Genomic DNA, 12,338 nt, shown 5'->3' with positions numbered 1-12,338 from the left:
TCAGAAAGCCTTCGACAAGGTCCCACATAGGAGATTAGTGGGCAAAATTAGGGCACATGGTATTGGGGGTAGGGTACTGACATGGATAGAAAATTGGTTAACAGACAGAAAGCAAAGAGTGGGGATAAATGGGTCCCTTTCGGAATGGCAGGCAGTGACCAGTGGGGTACCGCAAGGTTCGGTGCTGGGACCCCAGCTATTTACGATATACATTAATGACTTAGACGAAGGGATTAAAAGTACCATTAGCAAATTTGCAGATGATACTAAGTTGGGGGGTAGTGTGAATTGTGAGGAAGATGCAATAAGGCTGCAGGGTGACCTGGACAGGTTGTGTGAGTGGGCGGATACATGGCAGATGCAGTTTAATGTAGATAAGTGTGAGGTTATTCACTTTGGAAGTAAGAATAGAAAGGCAGATTATTATCTGAATGGTGTCAAGTTAGGAGGAGGGGTAGTTCAACGAGATCTGGGTGTCCTAGTGCATCAGTCAATGAAAGGAAGCATGCAGGTTCAGCAGGCAGTGAAGAAAGCCAATGGAATGTTGGCCTTCGTAACAAGAGGAGTTGAGTATAGGAGCAAAGAGGTCCTTCTACAGTTGTACCGGGCCCTGGTGAGACCGCACCTGGAGTACTGTGTGCAGTTTTGGTCTCCAAATTTGAGGAAGGATATTCTTGCTATGGAGGGCGTGCAGCGTAGGTTCACTAGATTAATTCCCGGAATGGCGGGACTGTCGTATGTTGAAAGGCTGGAGCGATTGGGCTTGTATACACTGGAATTTAGAAGGATGAGGGGGGATCTTATTGAAACATATAAGATAATTAGGGGATTGGACACATTAGAGGCAGATAACATGTTCCCAATGTTGGGGGAGTCCAGAACAAGGGGCCACAGTTTGAGAATAAGGGGTAGGCCATTTAGAACGGAGATGAGGAAGAACTTTTTCAGTCAGAGGGTGGTGAAGGTGTGGAATTCTCTGCCTCAGAAGGCAGTGGAGGCCAGTTCGTTGGATGCTTTCAAGAGAGAGCTGGATAGAGCTCTTAAGGATAGCGGAGTGAGGGGGTATGGGGAGAAGGCAGGAACGGGGTACTGATTGATAGTGATCAGCCATGATCGCATTGAATGGCGGTGCTGGCTCGAAGGGCTGAATGGCCTACTCCTGCACCTATTGTCTATTGTCTATTGTCTATTGTCTAAACTGTACTGTACTGTACTGTACTGAACTGTATACGAAAATGAATTATAGACAATAGACAATAGGTGTAGGAGGAGGCCATTCGGCCCTTCGTGCCAGCACCGCCATTCAATGTGATCATGGCTGATCATTCTCAATCAGTACCCCGTTCCTGCTTTCTCCCCATACCCCCTGACTCCGCTATCCTTAAGAGCTCTATCTAGCTCTATGCATTCAGAGAACTGGCCTCCACTGGCTTCTGAGGCAGAGAATTCCACAGATTTACAACTCTCTGAAAACGTTTTTCCTCGTCTCCGTTCTAAATGGCCTAACCCTTATTCTTAAACTGTGGCCCCTGGTTCTGGACTCCCCCAACATTGCGAACATGTTTCCTGCCTCTAACGTGTCCAACCCCTTAATAATCTTATATGTTTCGATAAGATCCCCTCTCATCCTTCTACATTCCAGTGTATACAAGCCTAACCGCTCCAGTCTTTCAACATATATGACAGTCCCGCCATTCCGGGAATTAACCTAGTAAACTTACGCTGCACGCCCTCAATAGCAAGAATATCCTTCCTCAAATTTGGAGACCAAAACTGCACACAGTACTCCAGGTGCGGTCTCACTAGGGCCCTGTACAACTGCAGAAGGACCTCTTTGCTCCTATACTCAACTCCTCTTGTTATGAAGGCCAACATTCCATTGGCTTTCTTCACTGCCTGCTGTACCTGCATGCTTCCTTTCAGTGACTGATGCACTAGGACACCCAGATCTCGTTGTCCCCCCTTCCTAACTTGACACCATTCAGATAATGGTACAAAGTAACAACTAAAGTACCATACCATGCCTATCTAAAAGCATCTTAAACACCACTGTCGTATCTGCCTCGACCACCACCTCTGGCCTTGTGTGTTCTCGGCACCCACCAGGGGGGGGGTTGAGGGGGATAGAGGGGAGGGAGGGGAGGGAGGGGAAGGGCAGGGGAAGGGAGGGGACGGAGGGGAAGAGGAGGAGGGAGGGGGGGAGGGGGAGAGGAGGAGGGAGGGGAGAGAAGGGAGGAGGGAAGGGGGCGAAGGGAGGGGGAGGGGGACGGGGGAGGAGAAGGGGAGGTGGAGGGGAGGGAAAGAGGGGGGGAGAGGGAGGGAGGAGAGGGTGCTGCACCAATGCAGGAGAGGTTTGGGCCCAACGGGTCCACTTGGTTTAGTCTCCTTTAAGGTTTAGCACTCTCACCTTTAAACTATACCCACTAGTCTTTGTCATTTCCACCCTGGGTTAAAGGTTCTCACTGTCTATCCTATCTATGCCTCTCATCATTTTATATACTTCTATCAAGTCTCCCCATCAACCTCTGGCATTGTACAGACTTCTCCTAAAGACCCCTCCCTCCCATATCCCTCCCATCGGCTTTACATTTCACTCCTCCTCTCGTCTCCTTATCTGACACCCTTTTGTATCCTTTTTATCTCTAGCATTTGTCACTTACTCCACCCATCTGCTAATCAAATGCCCTTCACCTGTATCCACCTATCACTTGGCAGGCTTTGCCCTGCCTCCATTTCTTTTCCAGCTTGACCCCCCCCCCCCCACTACAATCAGTCCGAAGAAGGGTCCAGACCTGAACATTGCCTATCCACGTCCTCCAGAGATGCTGCCTGACCCGCTGACTTACTCCAGCACTTTGTGTTTCACTCTCCGTGAAGACGGATGGCACGGTGGCGCAGCGGTAGAGCTACTGCCTTACAGCACAAGAGACATGGGTTCAATCCTGACTACGGGTGTTGACTGCACGGAGTTTTTATATTCTCCCTGTGATCTGAGTGGGTTTTCTCTGAGATCATCAGATTCCTCCCACACTCCAAAGATGTGCAGGTTTGTAGGTAAAAATGGCTTGGTATAAATGTAAAATTGTCCCTCGTGTGTGTAGGATAGTGTTAATGTGCGGGGATCGCTAGTCGGCGCAGACTTCGTGGGCCGAAGGGCCTGTTTCCACACTGTATCTCTAACCTAAACTAAACTAAACTAAACCTATTGTTGCTGGTCTGATGATACCAAGTGACCCAAAGGATTCGTTTGAGACAGCAAAAGTTAATTCTGGTTGAATTGTGCGATCCAGTCTTCACAGCTGTCATAGACACAAAAAGCTGGAGTAACTCAGCGGGACAGACAGCATCTCTGGAGAGAAGGAATGGGTGACATTTTTGGTCGAGCCCCTTCTTCAGGGACCCTAGGAGGAGTTGTGCTTCCTGCTTCACAACTGTAATGGTGGCTACTGAAGATCCAAGACCACAGGCTAACCTTGTCCCAGACTCAAGAAGGACATTTTCCATGGACTTTGATGCAGACTTTGTTGATTCTCGTGTTATTTATCTCTGAATAATTATCCTCATTGTTGACGAAGGTTGTGGGTGATATTCTGGGCCCATGTTACATGACAGATAGCTTTCCAGATATAGATCGCCGCGCTAAACCTGATATGTTTATCACAGAACTCACTGCTCCTGATCTGCAATTCCTCATGCAAGTCAGAGATGAACGCAATGCCATTGCAAAGAGCTGGTCGAGCAAACACACCACCATCCATCCTTGATTTTACTTTTTTTATTAGGAACCAGATTCATCATTCTCAAGTGCAACAGTAGAACAGAAGACAACAAAGCCGAGCCTTGCTTCTTGCCAACGTCAACAAGGCGACACAGTGGTGCAGCTGGTGGAGTTGTTGCCTCATGGCACCAGAGACCCAGGTTTGATCCTGATCTCGGGTGCTGTCTGTGTGGAGTTTGTACATTGTCCTTGTTATCGTGTGAATTTCCACCAGATGCTCCAGTTTCCTCCCACATCCCAAAGACGTGCAGGTTTGTAAGTTCATTGGCCTTTGTAAAATTGCCTCTCGGACACGGGGAGTGGTTGTGAAAGTGGGATAACGTAGAACTGGTGTGAACGGGTGATTGGCGGTCGGCATGGACCGAAGTGCATGTTTCCGTGCTCTATCTTTCAATGATTAATATTATAACAGAGAATTGCTTTTCAACCCACTTGTATGATCCTGAACAGAACTCTGTTGGTTCATTCTATCATCTAACAGAGGCGGCTCGGTGCCACAGCGGTAGAGTTGCTGCCTTACAGCGCCAGAGACCCGGATTCGATCCTGACCACGGGCGCTGTCTGTACAGAGTTTGTTCCCATGACCTGTGTGGGTTTTATGCGGGTACTCTGGTTTCCTCCCACACTCCGAAGACGTACAGGTTTGTAGGTTAATTGGCTTCGGTAAAATTGTAAATTGTCCCTCCTGTGTGTAGGATGGTGTCTGTGTCCGGGGATCGCTGGTCGGCACAGACTCGGTGGGCCGAAGGGCCTGTTTCCATGCTGTACCTTTCAACTTAAACTAATCTAAACAATTCAAAATAAGAGAAATTGCAGGAAATATGTAGCAATGGCAAAGAGTTCAGGAACCTTCGACCGACAGAAAAGGTCACAGCTGGTGACTATTTAATTTATCTGCTTAATCTTAATACAAACAGGATATATAAACTTAAACACCCGTGAGAGATATTATTTTGGAAGAGTCAGGCAGTGGCCCAAATATTAAAGTATTAAAAGCAAATGCCCTGCTGTGCTGAGGGGATCGGTCACTGTGGGAAGACTGCAGTTTCCGGCTTGTGACCAGCACTATTCTGTTTTGATTGATTACAATAGACAATAGACAATAGGTGCAGGAGTAGGCTACCCGAAACAGCACCCATTCCTTCTATCCAGAGATGCTGCCTGCTACTCCAGCAAGAGTGACAATAGACAATAGACAATAGGTGCAGGAGTAGGCCATTCGGCCCTTCGGCCCTTCGAGCCAGCACCACCATTCAATGTGATCATGGCTGATCATTCTCAATCAGTAAGATTGAAAGATACAGCGCGGAAGCAGGCCCTTCGCCCCGCCGAGCCCGTGCCGACCAGTGATCCCCACACACTAACACTATCCTACACACGAGGGACAATTTACAATTTTACACAGAAGGTGGTGGGTATATGGAACGAGCTGCCAGAGGAGGCAATTGAGGCAAGTACAATAACATAATTTAAAATACATTTGTACACGTATGTGGATAGGAAAAGTCTAAAGGGATATGGACCAAATGCTGGCAAATGGATCAGGTTTAGATGGGGCACCTTGGATGGGTTGGGCTGTTTCTGTGCTGCATGACTCATTGATTCTATTATTCATATGTGGTAACATTAAGCAAGTCATCCTGACCTGTAGAAAAATACCGAGACAGGGCATCACAACTAGGCTTGACTCAGCTTCAACCCGACGCAGAGAACGGGATCATGTAGCCAGGCCAAAGACATAACTTACTCAGAATCCGCAGAATGTGACAAGGAATACTTTATCAAAGACATGTAGGTACATGAGACCGAATTACCCAGAATTACTCCCGATGCACAACATTTTGAGCAAGCAAACATAAATTAAATGTTGGCAGACACAAAATGCTGGAGTAACTCAGCGAGTCAGGCAGCATCTCGGGAGAGAAGGAATGGGTGGCGTTTCGGGTCGAGACCCTTCTTCAGACTCCGTCAGACGGAGTCTGAAGAAGGGTCTCGACCCGAAACGTCACCCATTCCTTCTCTCCCGAGATGCTGCCTGACCCGCTGAGTTACCCCAGCATTTTGTGTCTACCTTCGATTTTAACCAGCATCTGCAGATTTTTTTCCTGGTAAATTAAGTGTTCTTTACTGCACGGTTTCAGATTTTACTCTGCGAACTCTCCCATTAGTGGTTTTGCAGATACAGCAACAACAACGATTGCACCATCTGGAAGATGGATGGACGTTGAAAGGGTTAATATACTCCAGTAAACTCGTAATGATCCCATCAAAGATTTGCGCAATAATTGAAGAATATCACTTAACAGAAAGCCTCAGCAAGTTTCCACTTGTCGAGATTATGTGATTATGAAACTGCACAATAGGGCCATTGTCCATCTCAAATAATGTTTCTGAAACTTCAAACAGTGAAGTATTTATACATCCGTGCTGGCAGCGTACACACCAGTGAAGGCTGTGCTTTATTGCGTAAACTGAGTATCATGGAAATGGAATGAGCTGTTGTTGTAGACTTCACCAGGTACTTCCAGTCTCAATCCATCTCATGGTTTTATGTTAAACTGGTGTTTTAAACTTTTATGAGGCGTACTTTAAATATCTGTTGCACATTTTTACGGTTTACCTTTTTTCCTTGGTGGGATGAAACTCATTTGCCGTTTGTGTTCCTAACCCGCAGATCCACTCACACCAAACTGGAACCAAAGATCGCCTGACTGTAAGTAACGCATCCACATTTCAACGCGTTCTTTGTTCTTTTTGTTTTAAAGAATTCAGCCCACTTGCAGTTCTGGACTGGATGAGACAAATAACATGAACAGTGCCAACATGAGACAAAAAGCAGTCTGTGGAAATGGGGTGAACTCGATGGCTTGTGCGTTTGAACTTCATCAAAGAGCCAGAGCCTGATCTTCTCTCTCAGATTCCCCTCCAGTCCAACCTAATGAGTGGACTCTCCAGGCCTCAGAACATGGCCCAAGTCAGGAATTCCTGTCCTGTGACTGCTAACCTTCCAATCTACTCATCCACTAAAATGAATCTTAATTTATCTAGCACCACAGCATCCCACAGCATTCTATTGCCAATAAAATGCTCTTGGAATGTAGGGACAGTTGAGACGTAGGAAAAACAACGCCAATTTGCGCAGAGATGCAAGGAACTTCGTCTTAAACGAAGCACAAAATGCTGGAGGAACTCAGCAAATCAGGTAGCATCCATGGAGTCTGAAGAAGGTTCACAACCCGAAATGTCATCTGTCCATCCCCTCCACAGATGCTGCCTGACCTGTTGAGTTCCTGCAGCAGTTGTGTTTTGACCAACATCTACCATCTCAAACGAATGCCCTCCTTGCCCCAGATTCCCCTAGGTAGACACAAAGTGATCGAGTAACTCAGCGAGTCAGGCAGCATCTCTGGAGAAAAGGAATAGGTGAAATTTTGGGTTGAGACCCTTCTTTAATTGCCCTACCCTGGGTAAAAGACCCTGTGCATACACCCTGTCTAATCCCCTCATAATTTTATACACAAAACACTCAAAAGGTTAGTTTTCTCAGGTTTGTTTCTTTAAGAAGCGGTGGAGAGGTGTCGGTGATGACCACAGAGCTGTGGTGGAGTCTGGTGGACATCAATGAGGAGCCCAGTGAGGAGCAGCAGAAAGCAGGAGATGGGGAGGTCCCGGGCAGATGGACCGACCTTCACCAGGCAGCCTCTAGTGGCAACGCCCACCTGGTGAAGACGTACCTGCAGCACGGTGCCCTCATAGATTCCAGGTAAGGCACGGGTATTGGCAAAAACCACCGTCAACTGAGGCAGCAAAGTGAAAGATAACAAATTAAGGCAAACGCAGGCAAGCAGGACCGGCCATCTTGATCAGCATCAAAGATAATAAAGCGGAGCAAAATAGACCACTCCGTCGAAATCACCTATACTGAAGTGTAGTACGCAAAGGAGCCATTTTAGTAGGCAAAACCCGCCGTTCGCTCTGCCTCTCGCAGTGTAATCAGTGTTTTGGGGGAACAGTATGTGTGATGGTACCATAAAAATGCAGAATATATCTCATCTATCAATTCACAGATTTTTGTTATTTTTCTTTTTAAATGTTTCTGCACGTTTCTGCCTACTAAAATGGCGCCGTGACGTACTACGGTTTTGAGGGTTGAGTGGTCTTTCTTGCTCTGCTCCGTTATCTTTGGTCAGCATGCACAAGCTGGGCCTAAGGGCATGTTTCGTGCTGTATAACTCCATGTCTCGAAATCCTTTCAATTCTTCCCCCATCTCCCTGGGTGTATCTCTTCTTCACAGCCGTTTGTTTTCATAACCAGCTTACGTTTTCTCTTCCATCTTCGTTCAAGTGTGAGGAATTAGTGAATTACTTTGTGTTTAATGTAAAGCCTTTGGATGTGAACCCATACAGATGCATCATGGAGGCAAAAAGACATGAAGCATTTAATAAAGGATGGGAGGTGTTCAATAATGGAATGACCCAACAGAGTTGCTATTCAGGATCATGCATGTGGGATGGGAAGAAACATTTGATTATAATATTGATTGATTAGTTTAGTTTGGAGATACTGTGCAGAAACAGGCCCTACAGCTCACCAGGTCCGCACCGATCAGCGATCCCCGCATATTAACACTATCCTATACACACTAGGGACAATCTTTTACATTTACTAAGCCTATTTACCTACTTGCTTGTATGTCTTTGGAGCGTGGGAGGAAACTAAAGATCTCGGAGAAAACCCACGCAGGTCACGGGGAGAAAGTACAAACTCTGTACAGACAGAACCCGTAGTCAGGATCGAACCCGGGTCTCCAGCGCTGAAAGTGCAATAAGGCAGCAACTCTACCTCTGCACCACCGTGCCGCACTAATTGATTGAAAGATACAGCATGGAAACCAGTCTGATGAAGGGTCTCAACCCAAAACGTCACCTATTCCTTTTCGCCAGAGATGCTGCCTGTCCCACTGAGTTACTCCAGGATTTTGTGTCTACCTTCGGTGTAAACCAGCATCTGCAGGTCCTACTTAGACATGGAAACCGCTCCTTTGGCCCACAGAGTCCATGCCGACTGTCGATCCCCTGTTCACAGAAGTTCTATGTTATCCTACTTTAGCATCCACTTGCCACACACTAGGGGCAATTTACAGAGGGCCAATTAACCTACAAACCCACAGAGGAGACTGGAGCACCAGGTGGAAACCCAGGCAATCCCAGGGACAACGTGCAAACTCCATGCAGATAGTACCCGAGGTCAAGATCCAACCCTGGTTGTTGGTGCTGTGAGACAGCAGCTCTACCCGCTGCACCACTGTGCCACCTTTGGCAGGAGGGAGTTTGGGTGGGCACAGGGGATACAATCACTCAGTCCGATTCCAAATAGAGGTCAGGGAAGAGGATTCTACTTTGGCTGTTGGAAGTGCATCACCTAATGTACTGTGAGCAATTTATTCCAAGGATTACACGCCTGGGATTATCAGTGAGGCAACAGGATTGTCAGTGTGGGAGACGAGCTGCAGGAAGTGCAGTTGTGTGGGAACAGTGGGGCACTTAGTTCTTGCAGTGTTCTCCTGTCGTTTGCAGGGATGAGTATGGCTGCACCCCACTGCACTACGCAGCGTTTAACGGCTGCCAAGCACTGGTGAGATTTCTCCTGCACCGTGGAGCGCAGGAGGATCCGACGGACAAGCATGGATGGACCCCTCTTCACCGAGCTGCGTGGAACGGACACACCCAGATAGCTGTGCTCCTGTTGCGACGCGGGGTGTCCACCAGTGCATCCACCAGATGCGGCCTGACGGCGCTGCACTGCGCTGCTGCAGGGGGGCACCTACTGACCGTGCAGCAGCTGCTGAGTTACGGAGCTGGGGCCGATGCGTCCGACACTCATTGTTGGACCCCACTGCACTGGGCAGTGGTGAGCGACCAGCTGCATATCATCGAGTTCTTCATTTCCAAAGGGGTTTCGATTCACTGCACCACATGGGGTGACATGACACCCCTGCATTTGGCCGTGGAGGTTGGGAACAGAGAAGTCATTAAGTTGCTGTTGGAAAACGGGACGTGCGTCAATGCTGAAGATGCTGTGGGAAGAACAGCGTTGTCAATCGCTGCTGCCAATGGCTATGAGGAGGTAAGTCTGGACAGTGAAGTCCAATGGAACACCTAACACACTGACAGACACAGACCGTACTCATTTAGTTTAGACAATAGACAATAGGTGCAGGAGGAGGCCATTCGGCCCTTCGAGCCAGCACCGCCATTCAATGTGATCATGGCTGATCATTCTCAATCAGTACCCCGTTCCTGCCTTCTCCCCATACCCCCTGACTCCGCTATCCTTAAGAGCTCTATCTAGCTCTCTCTTGAATGCATTCAGAGAATTGGCCTCCACTGCCTTCTGAGGCAGAGAATTCCACAGATTCACAACTCTCTGACTGAAAAAGTTTATCCTCATCTCAGTTCTAAATAGCCTACCCCTTATTCTTAAACTGTGGCCCCTGGTTCTGGACTCCCCCAACATTGGGAACATGTTTCCTGCCTCTAACGTGTCCAACCCCTTAATAATCTTATACGTTTCGATAAGATCTCCTCTCATCCTTCTAAATTGCAGTGTATACAAGCCTAGTCACTCCAGTCTTTCAACATATGATAGTCCCGCCATTCTGGGAATTAACCTAGTAAACCTACGCTGCACGCCCTCAATAAACTTAGTTTTGTTTATTGTCACATGAACCGAGGCACAGTGAAAAGCTTTTGCGTGCTATCCAGTCAGCAGATATATTGTCACGTAAGCCATACATGATTAAAATCAAGCCATTTACAGGGTATAGATCAATGATAAGGGAATAACGTTTAGTGCAAGGTAAAGCCAGCAAAGTCCGATCAAGGATAGTCTGAGGGTCACCAAAGAGGTAGATAGTAGTTCAGCACTGCTCTCTGGTTGTGGTAGGATGATTCAGTTGCCTGATAACAGCTGGGAAGAAACTGTCCCTGAATCTGGAGGTGTGCGTCTTGGCACCTCTACAGCTTCTCCTGGGAACATGCTGCCAGAGGTGGTGGTGGAAGCAGATGTAAGGGTGGTGTTTAAGAGGCTTTTAGATAGGCACATGGATAGTGAGGGAATGGATGGATATGGATCACTTGCAGGCGGAGGAGATTAGTTCCACCTGGTATCATGTTCGGCACGGACATTGTGGGCCATAGTTTGGTGTTAAAGCCGTGCGTGTGGTCCTGATGCAGAGACGCTCCTTGTGCTGTGCTTCCCTGCCTGCAGGTGGTGATGGATCTGCTTGCCCATGGAGCGGTGGACAGTGACAGTGACAGGGCATCTGCTCTTCAGGCTGCAGCGGCAATAGGTCACTTTGGAATAATGGACGTCCTGGCGCAGCAAGGGGCCAGCGTGGACACCAGAGACGGTCTGAATATGACCGCGCTCCACCGGGCAGCAGAGAGGGGCGACGCGGAGGTGGCGGAGTACCTGATAGACCACGGGGCAGACGTGGAGGCGAGAGGCCGGCTGATGAAAACCCCGCTGCACCTGGCCACCGAGCGAGGGCATGAGCGGACCATCCAATTACTGCTGAACAAAGGAGCCAACATGTACGCCACAAACCAGTGGTACGAAACACCCCTCGACATCGCTTCCACACGGGCCTTTCATGATGGATGTTGTCCAGTAGAAAAAAATCACCTTCCTGAGAAACACAATTAACTCTGTCAGTCGCTTTGCTATTAAAAGGATTCTGTACCCTTTGTGACACCATAAATTAGATGCCATTGTACTTTTAACAATGCAATATATTATGTTATAGAGTGCCAATTCTTATACATTCATGTACTTTATGCGACACTACAAACTGGACAGCATTACCTCTTGTTTGTCATTGCCCCCCCCCCCATTATATTTACCACCCTATTAAATAGCAACAAGAGCAACAACATTGCACTGTTTCATCACTTCCCTGGCAACAACCTGCAAGTTCTGCATTTAATATGCTCCCACGATTTTTCCTTCCCAGTCTAATATGTAGTTTTACCTCCAAAGAAACATGAGCATTATCCTTTAAGATGGAAGCAAGAGTTGTGCTAACTTCTGCTTACAGTTCTTTTTACTCTTTCACTGGTTGCATTAGAAGGATGCTTCTATGACCAACTGCTGACAGATATTTTTAAGGTCAAACTAAAATTGTCGCCGCAGGGAAACCGAGTTTCCTGTTCTGTAGAAGGGTCCCTACCCGAAATGTCGTCTGTCCATTCTCTTCCTGACCCGCGCCATTCCCCCAGCACATTGTGTTTCGCTCAGGATTCCAGCCTCTGCAGTTCCTGGAGTCTCCTTTTATAGCTTCATCGTCTCTGCGGGACGTGGGACGTGCAAATTAATTCTGAGGATGCTTTTTGTCTGATTCAGGTTGATACTCATTTTGCAATCAGCAAAGTGGGTTTTCTCCTTCTTCTTTCGTGTCCATCGTCCATGTTTCAAATGTTACATCACTATCATCGTCTGTCCTGAAAAGGGCGCAAGCTTCCAGCGACAATCAGTGGGAGCCTCACTTGTAGACCCCCC

The 12,338-nt window shown here is 47.7% G+C and overlaps 1 protein-coding gene across 9 annotated transcripts in view; it reads left to right on the top strand.

Annotated features, from left to right (window-relative positions):
- The window catches only part of LOC144608120 (uncharacterized), a 157,172-nt gene extending 145,490 nt beyond the window's left edge, over window positions 1–11,682 (top strand). For 2 of the 9 annotated variants that reach the window (XM_078425486.1, XM_078425488.1), the window contains 4 exons: window positions 3,783–3,918; window positions 6,453–7,541; window positions 9,356–9,905; window positions 11,049–11,682. In XM_078425486.1, the coding sequence (XP_078281612.1) occupies window positions 7,363–7,541; window positions 9,356–9,905; window positions 11,049–11,486 (1,167 nt within the window). In that variant the 5' untranslated portion in view covers window positions 3,783–3,918; window positions 6,453–7,362 and the 3' untranslated portion in view covers window positions 11,487–11,682. Of the gene's footprint in view, window positions 1–3,782; window positions 4,030–6,230; window positions 6,297–6,452; window positions 7,542–9,355; window positions 9,906–11,048 lie in introns of those variants that run through there. The other 7 variants (XM_078425493.1, XM_078425495.1, XM_078425489.1 and 4 more) reach the window with 7 other exon arrangements.
- Window positions 11,683–12,338: the final 656 nt, after the last annotated feature.

This window comes from Rhinoraja longicauda, chromosome 30 (assembly GCF_053455715.1).
Source record: "Rhinoraja longicauda isolate Sanriku21f chromosome 30, sRhiLon1.1, whole genome shotgun sequence".
In the NCBI taxonomy this organism is placed as follows: Eukaryota; Metazoa; Chordata; class Chondrichthyes; order Rajiformes; family Arhynchobatidae; genus Rhinoraja; species Rhinoraja longicauda.
This window is presented reverse-complemented; position numbering and strand designations above follow the sequence as displayed.